General features: G+C 37.2%; 1 protein-coding gene across 9 annotated transcripts in view; it reads left to right on the top strand.

Moving 5' to 3' along the window:
* FSIP2 (fibrous sheath interacting protein 2) overlaps positions 1–21,125 on the top strand; it is a 99,002-nt gene that overhangs the window by 70,883 nt on the left and 6,994 nt on the right. For 2 of the 9 annotated variants that reach the window (XM_074208122.1, XM_074208123.1), the window contains 4 exons: positions 726–10,540; positions 14,018–14,674; positions 16,348–16,445; positions 19,373–19,407. In XM_074208122.1, coding sequence (XP_074064223.1) covers positions 726–10,540; positions 14,018–14,674; positions 16,348–16,445; positions 19,373–19,407 — 10,605 coding nt within the window. Of the gene's footprint in view, positions 1–725; positions 10,541–14,017; positions 14,675–16,347; positions 16,446–19,372; positions 19,408–21,125 lie in introns of those variants that run through there. The other 7 variants (XM_074208126.1, XR_012472743.1, XM_074208124.1 and 4 more) reach the window with 7 other exon arrangements.

The following is a 21,125-nucleotide window of genomic DNA, read 5'->3' as shown; positions in this document are numbered from 1 at the left end:
AATATCTTTTGATATCTAAGCTCTAAATTCTATAAAAGAGGTACATATTAAACCTTACCACTCATATTTTGTAAATGAAAAAAACTTGAGGCACTATTTTTTGTTATATAACTGGAGATCATACAATGTCAGATATGAAAGATGGACCAGGTCCAAATTCTGCCTCTCCTACTATGTGGGCAATTTGCTTGTTCTACATGGGCCTGCTCTTCTGTAAAATAGTTTATATTAGGTGGTCCCTAAGGTCCCTTCAAGTTTTAGGTCCATTGTATGAACCTAGGCAAGTCAATTCATTCTTCCTAGAGCCTCAATTTCCTTCTCTGTAAAATGAAGGAGTTGGCCTCTGAGATCCCTGGCAACTCTAGATTCTATGATCCCCTGAACTTTAAGGCCTCTTCTGGTTGTGACATTTCCATGATAGCTAGTTATTTAGTGTCCATAGCTACTCATGAACAGTACCAATACTTAATTATAGAAATTTTTTTTATCTCTACTAGTCTTTTTGATTACTTTCAACTAATAGATAAAAAGATACAACAATAGAAGGGGAAGCAGAACATAGGAAGGGAAATGGAAAATGGAAGAAAATCCATTCATCTCTTTGATAACATTTGGGGTTTAAAAAAATAATATATAGTAAGTTCATATTTTTTTAAAAAACAATATTTTGAATGCTACACAGTTTCCTGGTTACATGCTAAAAATTGCAATGCTTTCTATTTAAGGTTCCTGTGATGAAAAAATACCCATTGTTTCTTCACTATCAAGAAAAAAACTAGACCCCAAGAGGCTTCTGAGAAGTGAGCAAACTGAATCTTCTTTAAATGAGTTTTGTGAATATCTCACTGACACTGTTATTTTCTTCATCAATGCAAATGTTGCAGATAGTACTGGAGAAGGCAGAACAAGGCTGCAGTACTTTAGAAACAAAAGTTCAAGAACTGAAAAATTCATTTCAATTAATTCTGAAATGTTGGGAGCTCAAGGATCTAAGAGTAGATCAATTTCTATTGATGACATTGCTTTCAGTATTTTTGAAATTATTATTCAAATCTTATCTAATAATAACATTTTAAAGTCAAATATTGCTGAGCCTACCACTTCCCTGCAAACAAAATACATTTGTTCTTCAGATACTGCTATCACAGATATCGATGATCTCTTTCAAGATCTCCTAATAGGAGTGAATCGTGTGTTAACAAAAGAAATAGGAATTAATAATCGGTGTAAAACTAAGGGGAAATCAATTCCCACGTTTAAAAATCAAAATGTTCCCTTTTCCCAGAAAACTAGACCCATAGAAAAAGAGGTAAACCAACAAAGCTGGGACCCATCATTTCTTCACAGAAAAGATCTACTTGTCCAGAAAAATAAAATCACTTCTGTGGCATCTAAATTAGACAGTCTTCTAGGGAGCCTAAAAAGTCATGAATCTAAAGAAATGGTGAATAGAATTTTCAATATTGTCTTAGATTTATTTTTGCCAGATGAATGCCAAAGTGGGGTTTTGGATTCTGTCAAAGCATCCACAAAACATTTTTTTGACTCTGCAGAGAAGCAGTCTAATAACCTAGGCTTATCTCCCAAATCCATTTTCCTCCTCAATGTTGTATGTGAGAAACTTATAAGGACACTTTTGGAAAAATGTACAACCACTGACATATTGGCAGACAGTCCTTCTCCTGAGGAACTGTCTACTGCAGAACAGCAGCTTTTTAATGTAATCCAAAGTGTAGAGGAGGAAGAATTTGGTTATGGAAAGGGAAAAGTGACTGCAGAGGAAGCTGAGCCATTTCAAACAGAAGACTATGTGTCTGACTTTGTGTTGGAACAGCTAGCTGAAAGTGAGCAAGAGTTGCTTTCCTCAGAATCAATGCTCAGTGTAATTTCTCATAGCTTGGTAAAGTCCCTAATGGAAAAACTGTCAAGCAGTATACAAACAGCACCCCCCAAACGCCAATATGCCAATAAGCTTTTAAAGTATAGTGCAAGGGAAAGACTATCCAATGCCCAAGGAATCCAACCAGCAAAAAGCCTCACGCGGTCCAGGGACAAACTCACATCAGAGACCCTCAATAATCTCCGAATAGTCGGGTCCAAAATCAGACCTTCCTTTAAGCAGTTTTCTGTTCCCTCTATGAAAAAACTGGGGAGGAAAGAATTTAAAACTAAAGCAGTTTCCAAAATGTTCCCCTTGGGCCAACTCAATACAGGTGTTTACTCAGCCACATTTTTGGAGGACATTATTTCTGACCTGTTTTTTTATATTTATATTGCGTTGTATGACCGAGATGAAAATGTCACAGAGGAACAGCTCAGTGAGATGAATACATTAATTATCAATTCCATGGTGAATGCATTTAATAAGGCTCAAGTCACTGTACTCCGGAATGCTGAAGAAAGGTTGTGTTTTCCACCTGTACAAAAAGAAGCTGTGACCAAAATTGTTGACTTTATTTATAATGAATTTTTGCAGGAATACAAATCAAAAATGACTTATGTTAATGATAAGGATGCCACAGATGACCTCAATTTACTAGCTGATCGGATAACCAATGCTGTGCTGGCCGAGATTTTAGACTACCAACTCCCATTATACTTTGTGGAAAGACTAACTCCTGAGTCATACTACTCCCTCAAAGCTGAAAATGTCCTTCAGAAACTTCAAGAGAACCTAAAGGAGTTTAATTCTCAAGTTCAGCCTTTAGCAGGATATACTACCATGTTGCCTCACTCATTTTTAAAGGATGTCATTAGAAAGTTATTATCACAAATTATCCCTCCATCATCTAGCGACCTTTGGTCTATGGAAAAGACATATTTAATGAGTTCAGATTTTAATGAAATGTCTGCTTGTATAATAAACAAAGTTATGTCAGCCATTTCTAAACATAAAATTTGGTTCACTAAATACGATCATCAATATTTATATTCAGAAAGAAATCTCCAAACAATGGTTGACTCAGTTTACAATAATATTTTGCAAATCTCGGGATCTCACTCATCAATACAAAAAAGTATAATAACCCGAAGTCCAGTCATTGTTGACAGAATAGCCAGTTTTATTATTCAAGAGGTTACTGAAAGTCACCTTCAGCCATTTTTGTTTGGGGATAGTGCCCCTCAATTAACAACGGCCACTGACGAAGTGTCAACCATGGTTAAGAATGTTCTCAATGAAGTGACAGGAATGCAAAGACTCTCTATGGAATCCTCCCTAGGCATGGGGGTTTACCCTGCTGAATTTGTGGAGGAAATTGTTGCTAGACTCTTATCAAAGGTCTTTAGCCCAAAAGTGAAAACTGGGACAGAACTAAACAATGTGACACACAAAATAGTAGATTCCATTAATGCTCATTTTGACCGAGCCAAAGTCCGAGTGGTACGCCATGATGAGGCACAGTCTTTTCTACCTCTTAATAGTGATATTGTGGATGAATTGGTAGACTCTGTCTACTGTAATGTCCTGAAACAACATGGACTAGATCCTACGAGTGAGGAAGAAGAATCATTGAGGACTGACATTTTTGTTGAAAATCTTACCAGTTTAATTGTAGCAGCAATTTCTGATTATCTTCTTCATCCCCTTTTTTCTGGAGAGCTCTCTGCTTCTTCCTATTCTTCTTTGACAGCAGACAACATTGTGCAAGAAGTTCTAAGTGGAATCAACAAAACTAGCAAACAAAGTCAAAATCTGTCTCCATATAATACTTTACTGCCTTACACTTTCTTAGAAGACATGATAAAAGTACTCCTAACACGAATCTTTCCTTCAGCACCTGAGATGATTCCATATAAAGAAGAACTAAAAGATACATCTGGAGTCCATTTCAATGAAGTTGCTTCAAAACTAATCACTGATATCCGGAAGAAAATTTCAAACCATGAAATCCGACTTTCCAAAGATGCAGAAGAGCCACAATATATTTATTCAGAAGACGACGTCCAAAATCTTGTTGACTCTGTTTTTAAAAACATCTTGCAAAACTCGGGCTCTCAAGAAGCAATTGAACAAGAGATAACAAGCAGTAATGATATTTTCGTTGATCGAATTGCTGGTTTTATCATTAGGAATATTTGTCAGCAACACCTTCAGCCATTTGTATCTGGAAACGCAGTTCCTCCACCCCAGATACCTCATGTCGAAGGGCAAAGAGAGTCTGATGCTAGTGTTTATTCCTCAACATTTTTGGAAGAAGTAGTCTCTCGAGTTTTAACCAAAATCTTTTACAAGGTAGTAGGTGTTACATATGCCAAAATAGCAGGAGAACCTGAAAGTGAACTGGGGGACACAGCTATTCAACTCATAAATTCAGTATCAGAAGAATTTGGAAAAGCGAAAGTAAGCATTCTAAAAAATGCTGAAGATGAATTAGGTCTACCACAAGTAGATAGGGATGTCATCATTAAGATAATTGACACAGCTTATAACAAAATTTTGCAAGAATATGACTTGGGCCTAGCACTTGATAAAAAATTTTTTAGTGACACAAAGACTTTGGCAGAAAGGATAACCAAAATCATTCTGACAGAAACCTTTGATTTTCAGCTCCAACCAGATTTGATCTCAAAGCTACCATTCAAAAGTCTGTCAAATCTCAATGCTGATGTTTTGCTTAAGAAAGTTCAATTGGAAATGAAACAACCAAAACTTCAGAGACAGACTTCAACAATATATACAACTATGTTATCACATACTCATTTAGAAAAGATAGTCACTCAGCTTTTATCACAGATGCTCCCAGACTCCACAGCAGAAGACTTAGTAACTTCAAAATCTAATTTAAGTAAAACTGTTGTGAAACTGATCAATGAAATCATGGCCATCATTTCTAAACATGCTATCTGGATTACAAAGCATGGAAATGAAAAACAAAGTATGATTTCAGAAACAGATATTGAGAATATGGTAGAATCCATTTATGTTGATATTTCACATTCAAATCTATATCAGTCTCTCACAAATGAAAAGAAAGACATAAGCAATATACCTGTTTCCAAAATAGCAAGTTTCATAATCAAAGAACTCTTTAATCATCATCTTCAATCATTTTTATCTCAAGAGCAAACCCTTTCTCAAGTTACATCAGCTTTAACCAGGAAACAGCCTGACAAAGATGCAGAAATTGACCCAAAAGAATTGGCTTTCATTGTTAATTCAGCTATATTTTTGGAGGAAGTAATTTCTGAAGTTTTATGTAAAGTCCTTTATCCATTTTCACATAATTTCATCTCATATGAGGATCCAAAGTCTAAAGCCAAAGTTACTGACCTTGTTACAAAATTAGTTCAATCAGTTGTGCTAGAATTTGCAGCATCTCAAATTTTGGTTGCAGAAAATTTTGATGAAAATCTGTGTTTTTCTGAAGGATATAAAGAAATGGTTAGTAAGATAGTAAATTTAATTTATGAAAAAATAACAGTTGATTATAAATCTCTGGATCTCATTTATATAGACATAGAACAAGATACTAATAATTTTGGAAGGAAAATATATAATTTACTTTTGGGAGAAATTTATGATTATCAAGTACAGGGATTAATTTCTGGAACATTATCTTTGTCTACCTATTCTTCACTTAGAGCTGAGAACATTGTTCGAAATGTATTAAATGTTATTGGTAAAGAAAGCCATTATTTGCCATCCTTCATTACTGTATTACCTCGCTCTCTTTTGGAAGATATGGTTTCCAAACTTTTAAGTCATATAGTTACATCATCTGAAACTAAAGTTAAAATAAAAGAGCAAGAGGTACTACCAGATGATGATTTTATGTGTGCAGCTTCAAGATTGACTGATGCTATTATAAATGAAATTTCTGAACATGAAATTAGACTGACCACTGCAGAGGAGAATGCCTCACATATGAATCTGGAAACTATTGAAAACATAGTTGACTCAATTTGCAAAAATATTCTGAAGAAAGCTGAATTTCAAGCTGAAATCCAAAAAGAGGAGAGTGAGAAGGGAAGCACATTTCTCACCAAAATGGCTGGCTTTGTTATGAAGGAAATTGTAGATCATCATCTCCATCCATTCTTACATGAGGATGACACTGATTCTGGTGAAGTTTCTGATAAAGAGTCTATGGTTGGTGTTCTTGAGCAAGAAACAGGACAACCAGGCACATCACAGCCTTCCCTTTACTCAGCAAGATTTTTGGAAGATGTTATTTTTGATCTTGTTCGAAAATTGTATCCTGTCCTCAAAACTCTTGAGTATGATGAGGATGAAAGTATTACAGGGACCAACCTTGTGGGTATGGCTATCAAATTAGTAAATTCTTTAATAAGTGAATTTCAAAAAAGTGATATTAAGGTTCTGTCCAATGCTGAAGAATTGTTTTCTTTTCCACCAGTAGATAAAGAAACTATTGATAAAGTGTCTGAGTCTGTGTACGATGAAATTGTTAAAAAATATAGATCTCAAGGTGTTCATCATGATGAGGAAGAAAGCAATATTTATATTGAAAAAATAACCAACTTAGCAAAGAAGGCGATCTCAGCTTTCAAGGTTAAGCCCCTTTTTTCTGGAGATTTTTTTTCCCCTTTCTTTTCATTTCTAGACCCAGATAATATCACCCAAAGAGTTCAATATCTGCCACCAAAGAGCTCATTTGATAAAGATAAAAAGGATACTTCTAGCAAAGATTCTTCACTGAAAGATTCCCTGGCAGTTATAAATCTAGCTAAAAATATAAAAGATGAAATAGATCTGAGCATAATAAGTAAAAAGAAGAGTGAAGAGGAGGTTGAAACTATACCTATAAATGAAGACCAGGATTCAATATTTATGTCTCTAGCTAGCACTATGAAAACTAAAATGTGTGCCCTGGAATCTGCAGATTGGGATCTAATTGATATAAGGGAAAGTGAGAAAAAGTGGGGTCTAATTGATAAAAGGGAAAATGAAAAAAAGACAAGTGAGAGCCCAACTAGAGAAGATGAAGACAAGGATTCCATAAAATTAATTTCTGTAGCCACCAGTACCAAAAGTAGTATGAAAAAACACCAGGACCATGGTTGGAAAACATCAGATAAAAAGAGCGATGAGAGTTCAGTCCAAGAAAATGAGGTAGAAGAGTACCAGGAAGAGTCAATAAAAATCTTTGAAATTATGAAAAGTAGAAAGGGGACCCCAGAACCAGATCTCCAGGTTTCACCTAAGAGCCCTATCGAGAAGAAAGAACATTTGGCTGCTGAAACTGTTGATGAACCAAAAGGAAGCATTTCTCCAGTAAAAAGCAAGAAAAAAGACATTTTAATTGGGACAGATGATGATGAGGCATTTAGGCTCACTCCTGCAATCACTAAGGTGAAAAGTACGAGTACTTTCCAGGATTCAAATTTCAAAGCAGTCTTTAAAAGCCAGGGAGAGAGCAGTATTCAAACAGATGTTGAAGATAAGCCAATAATGTATCATGAAAATGTTAAAAATGTGATTGAGAATCTTTATAGTAATGTTTCAGAAATATCCATTCAGACATCTTTAGATGATATCAGGAAAACAATTGTCATTCCTACCCAAACAGCACAGGCTGAGAATCTTGGCCAACCTTCAACAGTGGCTTCATTGCAGCAGATTCACAAGGATGTTCCTGACAAAGGCAAAGAGGTGAAGAAACAACCTCCTGTTGATGCCAAAACATCACCCTATTCTCGTGAAATGAGATCAGGTATTTTTTCAGCTAGGTTTTTAGAAGATGTCATCACTGAGATTGTAAACAAACTGATCTTTTCTTCACCAGAAACTTGTAAAGAGGGTAAAAATGTTCAGGAAGATATAAATAAGACTGATCTCTATGAAACATCAATGAAACTGATAGAATCTTTATTAAAAGAGTTTTCTGAAGCCCGTATTAGGGTGTTTAGGCCCACTAAGGCACAGCAACATTTGCCCCAGGAACCTAAAGAACTCATTGAGGAGAAAGTGTCAGACAAGCCTAGTACATGGAAAAGACCAACTCTCCAGAGTACACCCTCATTACCTAAAATGCCACCTGTATCCCCCAAAATCTTGGTTGATAGGGGATCACATACAGACACAGCACCTTACTTGGATGATATGCCACCAGTGGATAAAACATTAGTCAATAAGGTGGTACACTCCTCTCTATGTAATGTTCTGCATGAATACAGATCTCAAGACTCAATTTGCAAAGACATCAATCATAGTGATAAGTTAGCCAAAAAACTAGCTAGTGCTGTAATAGAAGAAATGTTTCAGCATCAGCTCGACCTACTACTACAGGATGAATTGCCAGCTGAAGTATGCGTACCTCTGGAATCTAAGGATGTTGTTAAAAAGGTACAAAAAGTTGTCCAAAAATATACCAAAGAATGTCAAACTTCCTCACCATATACCGTCATGCTGCCTCACGAATTTTTGGAAGAAATGATTTCATCTCTTCTAGCCAAAATTTTCCCATCAGTAAGCAAAAATAAATTAGACATAAGTGACAGTCTTTTTACTGAACTGAACTTCATTCAAATGAAATTAGTCAGCAGGGTTATGACAGAGATTTCAAAAGATGAGGATATGATAATACAATATGTTGAGTGTTTACACCCCAAGGAAGATGAAGTAATTCAGGTAGTGGTACAGTCTGTTTACAATAATCTTTTGCCACAGTTTGGCTCTCAAGAGGTCTTACAGAACTGTGCAACAAGTGGATGCAGAATGCTTTCTGAAAGCATAGCTGACCTAGTTGTTCGAGAGGTTGCTGGCAATCAGCTGCAGACATACTTTTCTGAAGAGTTAACACCCCACCAATATGCCGAAGTTGATGACGTTGTTGAAAATATTCTTAAAGATATCTCCCAGAGTCCTAGACATCTTCCAACCAAACAAACCTATGATCATCAATTACCTCTGAACATCTTAGAAGAAATTGCAGTAAAGTTTTTATCACGTCTTTTGTCTGTGTTCCCTATGATAGAGAAGGAAAGAACTAAATCTTTGGAGGCTGAATTGGAAAAAATTACTAACAAAATAATAGCATCACTGAAAGAGTTTATATCAAAAAGTTCAATTAAAATCATACAACAGGCTAATGAACCTCCTATGTTGCCTAAAGAAGATAACCAAGCTGTTGAAAAAGTAGTCAATAATGTTTATGATAGTGTTTTAAAACACTCTGGTTCTTATATATCTATGTATAAAGATTTAATAGGGAAGAGTAGCATTCTAGCTGATATAATAGCCTTCTTAATGGTCAAAGAAATTTCCAAACCTGAATTTCGACCTCATGCAGAAAGAATCCCTTGTACGAAAAAAATCTCTCCGGAAGAAACAATTCCCTATGAGGAAAAATTCTCTTGGGAAGAAAGAATCCCCCGTGAAGGAAAATTCTCTCATGAGGAAAGAATCCCCGGGGAACACAAATTCTCACGTGAGGACAGATTCCCCCAGGAACACAAATTCTCTCAGGAGGACAGATTTCCCCGAGAGAGCAAATTCTCTGGTGGGGAAAGAATCCCCCAGGAGGAAAAACTCTCTTATGAGGCAAGCATCTTCTCTCGAGAGGAAAGAACCCCTCGTGAGGAAAGAATCCCTTGTGAGAAAACAATTTCTCATAAGGAAAGAATCGCTAGTGAAGAAAGAATCTCTCATGAGGAAAACTTTTTTGATGAGGAAGAGACATCAGGTCCTCAGCTGGCACTAGAAGCTGTCAAAATTATGGAAAAAGTCCTGAAAATTCTGGATGACATTAAGTCACAGGAGAAGCCTTCAGCCCCCAAAACTCCAGTGCTGAATGCCTCCTTTTTGGAAGAAACCTTGGCATTATTCCTAGCAAAAATAGTCAAGTTGCCCTGTGATGTAACCAAATGGGCAAAAAGCTTATCCAAACCTGAACTGAATAAAATTGCATCTCAACTGACAAAATCAGTGGCTGCTCAAATTTCCAAAAGTAACATTAGTCTTGTGGTTGCTGATCCTAAAGAGCAATCTATGAGCACAGAAAATATTGAAAAGATTTCTCAGGTTGTAGATTCTGTTTATAGTAATCTTTTACAACAGACTGGAACTGAAGAGGAATTCTTTCATGACGTAAAAAGTACAAACGTACTTTTCCCCCAAAAAGTAGCGAGCTTAATAATCAATGAGGTTTCTCAATGTCCCCCAGAATCTGTTAGTTCACATAGTTCATCCAGTGATACCTTAGATGATCTGAACATTGACAGAATTGTTGAAAAAGCCAGGGAACATGCCACAAAAATGGGCTCTGGGCCCTTACTAGAAGATACTGCCGATAGTGACCTACAAATTAAAATTGTTCCTCACCTTGGAAATAAGCCGATGCGAATAGATCCCGCCATTGTTTCCGAACACTTGGCAGTGCTTTCATTCAAAACTCAACCACTGGAGAAACTGAACAAGCAGTGTTTGTCAAGAACCGGACACAGTCTGGCAGAGCTAAGAAGAGCTTCAATAAGTGGAAAGAGTTACTCATCAGAAGCAGGCAACAAAGAAGTAAGGAAAAAGGAAAGAAGGATTTCTTTGGATAAAACAGGACGGCTGGATGCAAGGCCCTTTGAGGTAATCAAAAAAGGCTGTCTACAAGAAAAAGCAATAATGAGCAGGCATTGCCATTGCTTTTGATTTTGTCTATAAATTATAGTCAACTATGTAATTTGGCATGGTCAGAGAATGAGGTAATTAAATATTCTGTTTAACCCAAAGTTATTTCTACAACCAAGTGTGACTCTAAAGTAACAAACTTGACTTCCAAAAGCCTTGTGTGAGACTCACATTTACTTTAGCATCAGATCATGTGGAATAGGGCCTTCCAACTTTCAAAGAATGAAAATATTACAATAAGATATATAACTAAAATTAGACTGAAAAAATTGCTTTCTTTGATAATGCTCAAAAAACCTCAGTATTTTGCAGGGCCTCATGCCAGAGTCATGAGATATTAGTGATAAATATTAGAGCTCCTTGGTTCTCCCCAGGCAAGGCTTTAAAAATTGTTACCTTGTGTACTGTTATCCATCAGATACTTCAAAGTCCACATATTAGTCCATGTGATTTAACTTGTCACACACATTTTTTAAAAATACCTATACACAGGGGTGGCTAGGTGGCGCAGTGGCCCTGGAGTCAGGAATACCTGGGTTCAAATCCAGTCTCAGACACTTAATAATTACCTAGCTGTGAGGCCTTGGGCAAGCCACTTAACCCCATTTGCCTTGCAAAAACCTAAAAAACAAAAACAAAAAAAATAGCTATACACTGTGGAGGATGGAATTTTCTGGCATTTCTACAACGTCAGATTAAAATCGGTACCTTGTTGGGTCCCCCACCCCTATGTTGTGCCTACACTGCTTATACTAGTCAGTCACACCTCTGCCTTAGACTCCTTATTATTGACATCAATGATCATGTAATCAGAAAAGTATAGATGGACCATCCCTCACATGGAAAAGGGAAAAACCTGGATGGAGCTGCACAGGCTAGAGAATTTGAACATTATTTGTTTGGAAGTGATGTAAGCTCTCAGAATGACTGAGACATGAATGTCTAAATGCAAATATAGAAACCCATTCCAAATCAAATAGAATTCTCTAACATGGATTTTCTGTACCACTGTTCCCCTTGCATGTCACAGATAACTGAGATTTGACTATATCTTAATTTCTGCAGAAATTAAGATGGCACTTTGATTTATAAAATAAAGGCAGCATAAAACAATGGCCAGAGTCAGAAAAACCTGAGTTCAAGTCCTAATTTTTTAAAACACTTTGTGATCCTAGGCAATCAGTTAACCTCTCTAAATGTCAGTTTCTTCATCTATAAAATAGGGGATACCTACACTACTTAACTCACAGGGTTTTTTGTGATGATGAAATGCAATAATGTATTAAAGCAATTTGAAACTTTAATGTACAATAGAAATGCCAGTGATGATTATTATTACAAAAGATACTTAGGGCACCATTTACCTTTAAAGCTAGTGCTTGGTGCTACAAAGTGGTACTGAGATCCAGAATTACATTTTTAAGTGATTTAGAGGTTCAGCATCAGGAAAAAAAACCATGAAAGTAGAACAAAGTCAGGTATTAAGAGCCTAGATCTAGGGCTAGAAGGTCCAGACCTCATTTTACAGAGAGGGAAACTGTGGCCCAAGAAGTAACTTTCCCAAGTTCATACATAAGATCCTCTAGAGCTAATAGGGATCTCAGAGGTTACCAATCTAAACCCTCATTTTACACATGAGGAAACTGAGACCCAGGGAGTTTAAGCAACATAACTCTCATTTCCGCAGTGCTTTAATGTTTGCAAAGGGCTTTCTTCAAACAATCCCAGGGGATAGATAAAAAACAAGGGAATAGGTCTCTCAATTGTCAGAGCCAGAATTCCCACCTGTTTCTCCTGGTTCTCTATACATTAACACAAAACTTCTTTTCCTCATCCTCCATTTAATACTGTAAAAATGAAATGTGATATTTGAATGAAGGAGGAAAGAAATGCTAAAAAAGTATTTTTCTTCAAGGATCTTTTTGGAAAATAGATTCCAGTGGTAAATTAGGGCAGGGAGAAGAGGGACCTTACTAAAAAGCTTCTTATTTTCAATTGCTATTTGTATTTTTTAAGTATTCAAGAGTACCCAAGATTTGTCCTTCTTCAAGGAAATGTCTGCCTTTTCAACTATCTATAGGTTGTATGTGAAATCATGACTACCAGGGCAGATGATGGAAAAAGTTTCAAGGAAAAGAGTTTATAATCTTCAAGAGAAGCCCTGATTTGGGTTTAAAGAGCCTGAATTAGAATTCCAGCTCTGCCTCTTACTACCTCTGCAACTATAAGTTGCTTAACCTTTCTGGGTCTCAGCTTCCTCCTTTGTAAAATAAGAAGGAAGAGGATAGCATGGCATAATAGACAATAAGGAAGAACGCAATTCACAGTCTCCCCCCAAAGGTACTAGCTATGACACCATGGTAAAGTAATTTTCCCCTTAAGTGCCCCAGGCAATTCTCTGACAGTAAATCTTTTTTGTTTTTTTTTTAATTTTAAATTTTTTCCCCCAATAACATGTAAAAACAATGTATAACTTTCATTTTTAGTCCTAGATTTTGAGTTTTAGATTCTCTCCCACCCTCCCTCCCCCTTCATTGAGAAGGCAAGCAATTTGCTAGTTTATCCATGAATAGTCATGCAAAACATATTTCCATATTGGTCATGCTTTAAAAGAAAATACCAGACATATACACATAGGCACAAGTGCATGTATACACACAAAAACACAAACACACACACACACACACACACACACACAGAAAGTAGGAAAATAGTATACTTTGATGTGCATTCAGACTTCATCAGTTCCTTCTCTAGAGGTGGATAGCATTTTTTATCATAGGATCTTCAGAATTGTCTGGCAGTAAATCGTGCCAGATCTGCATTAGTGATATCCACACCAGGAATTCCTCTCAAACTAATGAATTTTGAGACCCAAACCTTGAACTAGATTTTTAAGGCACCTCTAAACCCTTAAAATGATTTTATGCATAATGTATATCTTGGCTATGGAGAAAGATAAAACTCAAGCAGCAAAAATTATAGAATTCATGTTAAGTCACTTCCCTTCTATGTAATAAAAAAATTGTCATAAATTGGCATGATCATTGAATATGGGGAAAATGGGAAGAATATAGGAACATCAAACATACATTTCATGTCTCTTAGAAATACTGCAGTATACTAGGAAATATGATTTGATAATAAATCATTTTACTAAATTAAAATTAGTACTTCATGTCTAAAGTACTGTATTTCAATAAAAACCTGAGGAAAAAAATCCTGAGTTGGAGTAGCCAGTTGGTGCGATGTGTAAAGCACCAATCTTGGAGTCAAGAGGACCTGAGTTAAAATCTCAGACACTTAATAATTCCCTAGCTGTGTGACCCTGGGGAAGTAATTTAACCCCATTGCCTTGCCAAAAAAAAAAAAAGGCAAAAGAAAAAAAAATCCTGAGTCTGTTATTTGAAATATTCACAATCTCTTTAATTTCAGGCTGTTTGCAGGAACTCATTTCAAAATATAAGAAAGCCTGATATCACCAGGGTGGAACTCTTAAAAGATGTCAAGAGCAAAAAGGACCTCATTATCAGACTAGTTGCCCACGATATTGATGAAGGCGCACATCAGAGGGATGTTTTAATGTCTGATGACGAAGAATTCCAAGAGGTTGTTTTAAAAGAAGAGCGTGGCTTTGAGCTCATGGAATCAGAGATAAAGGAGGAGGAAGAGGAAAAAGTCCCAGAAGGTAAATTCAGTTTCCTCAAGTCTTCACTGAGCTCCAATAGCCTGAAGAAACTTTTGTCCATAAGTAAGTGTTGTCAAGATACTTCTACTGCCACACCAGAAAGAGTTGGAGTCTCTTCAAGTCAAATCAAAGGACCAAGAGCTCAAGTGTCAGAGGAGCCAGAGGAGCTCGAGGAGCCAGAGGAGTCAGAGGAGTCGGAGGAGCCAGAGGAGCTGGAGGAGCTGGAGGAGCCGGAGGAGCCGGAGGAGCCAGAGGAGCCAGAGGAGCCAGAGGAGCCAGAGGAGCCAGAGGAGGCAGAAATCCCAAAGATGCCAATAGCTGTTGCAGAAAATGAGGTGCTTACTCGGGTAGCATCCTTGTCAAAGATGACATCTCCTCAGTTGGAAGAAAAGCCAAAGTCCTCTGTAAGTGACAAATATGACTAAGAGTCTGACTCTCTTATAATAATGAGCAGTTCTTTGATTTTGGAGAATTGAACCCTCTCAAATCTGAGGGGCAACTTTGAACAGGCAGAAAAGTGTAATATGCTCCTAGGTAGCTTCCCCCAATCAGTGATTTCACAAGGTCACCACAGGGCCAATTTTAGTATCATATTATAAATAACTCTTTCACTAAATCCTACTCTGATGCTTCCTTGGGACATGAAGGTGTAAGTCCAGTGACAGATGGAGAGTATCTGTTGTCTGAGGTCTAGGCTATATAATTCCTAAGACCCAAATCCAGGTTAGTCACAGAGGATACAGTTTTTAGCCACAGCATCTCCCAAAGAGATGATCTTTGTCAGCAAAAGGAGCCCCTTACCCTTACCCCAACAAAATCCTATATCCTTGAAGCAGTGAAGTAAGCTGTAGATGCTTAAAAGATGAAGCAACACTGACCTCAGCTGGGGAGAAATAAACATGGATATCAAGGCTTTAAGAAGTGGCAGTAGGATGCAGTGAATAGAGCACTAGGAAAATCTGGGTTGACATCCTGTCTCTCGGACTTCATTTCTCTGTGCCTCAGTTTCCTCCTCTGTTAAATAAGGTTGGACTTACATGACCTCTTGTTCCTTTAAAGCTCTAGAGCTATAGTCCTGTGATGATCCTAAGAAGCAATAGAAAAATAGAAAATGGAGTTCCCCTGTACCAAGTCAATGACTGTGGTGGGGTCCATGACCGGGGGGGGGGGGGGGTTGGAACAGCATCAGAGTCAGGATTTGCCCTGTATGAGCCTAATAGAGGTAGCATAAGCACACGCTTTCAGTGAGGCAGATGAACTGACTGCCTGCCTCACCCAGTGGTTTTTCAGTCGGTTAAAATCAAGATCAGCAACATTAAATATATTACATACACAAATATGAAATGCATCATCCAGATTAAGGAAAATGAGACTATATAAGAAAAGGTCTACAAACATTCCACCAGTGGCATATAGAGAAATAGCAACACTTAGTGTTATGCACTCAATCCAATGTCTGAGAGATTGGACAATCTGAGGTGAGACACAACTCACCTCACATCTTTCCCTGTATTGGAGGCTAAAATAAACAAATTCAGTTACTTTTGTCTATGAAAATGACTGGAATCATATGGAAATTTCATAAAAACACCAGTGAACAAGCATTAATGTTTATCATTTTTTTACTTTTCATGATGTTAGGGAAGGCTCTGACTCCCCTGCTTTCCCTGACCACACATCCATTAGCCAAGTAACAAAAAAATCATTTGAAGGGGGCCTCCCAACACATTTGTTTTCTACTCTGGAGTTGTGGAATGCTGAGAGTTTTCTGGACAGCCATGTCATGACTGCAAGACAGAGTTAGGAAGGTTGAGGTCAATCTAGCTAAGCCCCACCCCCAATCTGATGCCCCAGACCATTCATTTTTGTCCTCATTTTTTTTGCTCTCTTCATACAGGGTTTATTTGGGTCTCACATGCTTTTACCTTTTCCACATTGCCCCCACTACCCTCTCACATGATCCAGTCATGTTAGATGTTCTTAGAGCTAGAGCTATATGTAAAGTTATGGGTATCTCTACAATGGATTTTTATTTGACTTGCAACTTTGCTTTGATGCTTTTCTTGTACCTTTTCAGCAAGAAGAAGTGAAACCCTTTGTTGCAGAGCCTCCACATTATCTGATACACAGAACTATGAGCTCATGCTCATACAACCAAGAGATGTTTGCCGAAGGGTATGGTTTGTTTGTTTATTTCATGGGGTTTTTGCTTTGTTTTGTTTCCAAATTAAGTTTATTTTGACCTACTGTGACAAGCACAAGTGTTCTAATATGTAAACAATTGCATAAGAAAGACATTAGAAAAGCAAGCAACAGAACTCCTAGAAGAGATTGCAAATGATCATACTAACATCCCTCACCTTCCAATCTTTAGCCTTTATTAAGCTCACATTGAAAGATAGACACGTTGCCTTTAGCCCTGAATTATCTTACTTGTTTCTGTCATTTCTTTCATATGAGTTTGTTACTGTTATTGTTATCTCTAATTGCACAGTTGTAGTCAGTGTGAACAATGTTTGAGTCTTTCTTTTTACCTTCCCATGTGAAAGAAATATGAAATAAGACTTGGAAACATGTTGAAGGTAGATTATGGAAGGCTTTAAATGTTGGGCTTTGTATTTTATTCTAGAGGTTAGAGGGAATCATTGAAGGCCTTTGAACTGAATAGTGACATGGGAAGACCTGAAAACTGTTTTAACTACAGTTCAGAAACTTTATTTTCTGAAATCTAACCATTGAAACTATCACTCTTCCATCTAGGACCCTCATTTTGGCTATATTTTAGTAGTTTACTGTTTTTATGGTTTTTGTAAAAATAGTAGAATTTGTTTTCCTGAATTTATTTATAAGTTTTTCAAATACCTAAATGGAAATCATTCCATGAAGGTTTGGATAAGTGAATTTAATTACCTAAACCTGTCAAACTAATTTTTTCAGGGTTCTATTCATGTCTATAATTCCTTTCCTGCTTATCAGTTATCTCCTTTAAAAATATAACTGCTGTTTTTAGGTGAATAATATTGGTATGTTTTCCTTATGAATGATAAGTTTAAGGATACTTCATAATTTATAATTTGAATTCAGCCTTGCCTAATTATCATAAATACAAATTCTCATTTGGGGGGCTAGGTCTATGATTTCATCACCAGAGTGGGGTTAATAGTAGCTAGAGTAACTACCTCCATGAATATAGAGAATCAATTGCTCTGTCCTTCAGAGAGTTGTTTGGGGGGGCACCAAAAGATTAGGAACTACTCCTTCAGGGTTCTATTGCTAGTATATGTCAAAGAAAAGATCTACCTGAAGCATAGTAAATCTTATTTCAGTTTTCATTTAAAATCTGTGTCTTTGGGAGTTGTTTCCCAAATGCAACATATGTAAAACTTAGTAATTTAGGATTAAAATATAATGACAGAAAATATACATTAGACATGAAGTTTATTATTTAAGATTTACCATGAAACAGTTAAGTGAAGGTCATTATGGAAATGGCCACCCCAAGCAGAGGGAGACTGGGATATACATAAACAAGGATAAAGAAAACATTAAACCTCCTTGGAGGTCATTCTATTCAGTTGTATAATTGCTCCTAATACAATATTATACAATTGATATTTTTACTTCACTCTAGAAGATGACCATGATATCAGGGAGGTGATGTCATGACAAGTACATGAATTGGATTTGAGTGAGGGGGCCTGTGGAGCTATCTGGGTCCAGTGGTCAGATAGGAATCAGGATGACTGCAGATGGTCCTGAATGCAAGGAAGTCAGGGTTAAGTGACTTGCCCAAGATCACACACACACACAGCTAGTCTCAATTGTCTGAAGCTGGATTTGAATTCCTGTCCTCCTGACTCCAAGGCCAGGGCTCTTTCCCAGAAAATGAGGGTGTTTCCAGTTTTCTGATCATTTGTTTTCCTGAGTTTGTAATTAACATATGGAGAGGTAACATTCCATTTTTTACAATAGAAAGAAAAATCAAGCCTTTTTTTTACCAGGCATATAGATTTGGACATGACATGACTAAATTGCAATTTTTTTTATTTTTGTTTTGTTTTTGTTTTTTCAAGGCAATGGGGTTAAGTGACTTGTCCAAGGTCACACAGCTAGGTAATTATTAAATGTTTGAGGCTGCATTTGAACTCAGGTTGTCCCGTCTCCAGGGTTGGTGCTCTATCCACTGTGCCACCTAGCTGCCCCTAAATTGCAAATTTTGAAAGAAAAATTTTAATTCCCCCCTCTCCATTTTCTAGCTGAAAAACCATAGGAGAAAAATGACAGGTCACTAGAAGTCACTTCTCTGGCAGGGGAGGGAAAGGAAAAGGGGAAACAATATTGGCCAGTCATGGCAGAGAAAATATAATGGACAAACGGCAAAGCCAATCAAAGATACAGAGAAAACAAAACAACCCAGATAGAGCTTCAAGAGAACAAACAGAATTTTAAAATCTCACCAGCCACCAGCCACCTTTTATCAGAGGGAGAAGGTAGGAATCCTGAGAACCTTCCTAGCTGCCCCTTAGGTTGCAAGTTTGCCTTATGCTAAGGAGGAAGGGAACCTAGCAGTTGAAGCAGCTTCGTAAATTCCATATAAAGAAATTCTATCTTTATGCTTCCATTCAAAAAATCTCAAACAAAAGGTATACTAATACTGGTAAGATGACCCATTAAAAAAAGATCCCCCAAACTATTACTAGTTAACAACAAAAACACCAGTATTAAAAAAAAAACAAGAAATAAACAAAACATAGCAGAGGGCACCAGAATCAATTCTCACATCAAAGGGTTTCAGAAACCAACATGGGTAACCAGAGACCTAAACCAGTGGGAAATCCCAGAGAATTTCTTGACCTAAATCAAAACAAGTGTTCAATTGAGTTGAAAAGTAAAACTCACCTCATTTCAAGGTAAAAGGAGGTCTACCTTTGTTCTACAACAATCCACTTGACTGGGGACAGGGAGAGGGCAGTTTTTGTCATGGTCTGACTATATGCACATCAATCAACACTTGGCAAATTGCTCTTTTAACTAACATGTAATTCCTTCCTTTGCTGATTACATAGAAAATGAAATATTCTCTCTTTTTTGTTTTTCAATAGACACAGCACAGGGTCGGACAAGAAAACAACTGACGGTTTGCTTGCTTTTCTTTTTAACTTGAGTTAGAGCATATTTAAGAAACATTGGTCACTGTTTTGATATCTTGTCAATTTGAAGTTATTAAATAATAATAATATATATAAAATATTTCAAAATATATAGGATTTTATCCTTATAGGTCCTCCCCTTATGCCTTAGTATACTGCCTTCATTTTTGTTATGGGTAAAAACATTTATTACTCCAAGGTAAAGTTTCTCACGAGAAGATTTCCCATACCCTTAGCTAGGGTAGGCCTTGGTGGTTAGAATTTGTTACAAGGCGTGTATTTGAAGCCCAATACTCAAGCATCCCTTACATGCTATACTAAGCATCAGGGGAAGACTTTAGTAGAGAAAAACCTACAAGAATTCATGTTTATATAGCATTTGAATATCTACAAACCAAGTACCTTACAAAAAAAGTTTGTACATTCATGATGATTCCCATTTTGGAGATGAGGAAACAAAATCTGAGAAGGGAAGGGAGCTGTCCAAGGTCATTCAGGTAAGAAGAAAGGAAGCATTGGAGCCAAGTTTGGTGGGGGGGAGCTTTTTGAACCTTCCTCTCTATTCATCTCTTAGGGTGGCCAGAGTAGAAGTCCTCAAGGTCATACCATCAGTTTGTTTGCCTTTCCGGGAGCGAACAACTTACACACACAACACAGAAGCAGTTTGTTGGTCTGAACTGTTATCATATGCTAAATGGAGCCACAGTCTGACTTTACAACAACTATGCTCTCATGCAAATATGTGATTATTCAAATTCTTGAATGAAAATATTGAAAGTATTACTGCTAGTCTGAGGCTGTGTTTGTTCCAAAAAAGGTAAAAAATCCTAGAGATAGGGCGGCTTGATGGCACAGTGGATAGACCACCGGCCCTGGAGTCAGGAGGACCTGAGTTCAAATCTGGTCTCAGACACTTAATAATTACTTAGCTGTGTGACCTTGGGCAAGCCACTTTAAGCCCATGGCCTTGCAAAATCAAAAAAAAAAATCCTAGAGCTAGAAAGACCTCTGCCATGGTAGGTACGTCTTCTACAAATGAGCCATGAGAGAACCAGATAAGAATAGATCAGACTATGCAGGTGAAGCTGGATTAAGATCTGTATTAATGAAGGAAACACACCTGTTGATAAAATTACAGAGCCATTGAAAAAGTAGAAAATCAAACATCTAAGGCAGAAGATTTTTGTCTCCACATAGTTGGGTCAACACAGGAGGTGTGGACTTGGAGGCAAGGAAGAAGGAAAGATGTGGGTATAGGCCAAGGAAAAACATGTAGTCTACAGCATTTAAAGTAGCCAAAAGTCATTAGACATGATGATGAAGCACAACTGACACCTCTTCTCGATGACCCTATCCAGTCACATTGGCTGTCTATCCTTGATAACCCAGATTTCAGAGCTGCAGTTTCCTCATCTATACAAGTGGAGATGATAAAATATGTTATGAACAAAGCACTTAGAAAACCCTAAGGCCTGGGAGTGAACCATAACAGTAGGTTCGGGTTTATCTTTAATGTCCGATTCCAGTAAAAGAATATATGAGTTTAAAATGTTGCCATTATTTTCCTAGTTGAAACGTCTAAGAAGCGTGTTCCATTTGAGAGGGGAGTAGTGGGGAAAAAGGAGAAAGAAAGGAAAGGGAAGGGAGGGGGAGGGAGGAGAGAGCAAAGGATTATGCTAGTATAGACTTAGTGGAATGGAGGCTC

The sequence above is a fragment of the Macrotis lagotis genome, chromosome X (genome assembly GCF_037893015.1).
Source record: "Macrotis lagotis isolate mMagLag1 chromosome X, bilby.v1.9.chrom.fasta, whole genome shotgun sequence".
Taxonomy (NCBI): Eukaryota; Metazoa; Chordata; class Mammalia; order Peramelemorphia; family Peramelidae; genus Macrotis; species Macrotis lagotis.
Note: the sequence above shows the minus strand (reverse complement) of the source record. Positions and strands in the feature narration are given on the sequence as shown.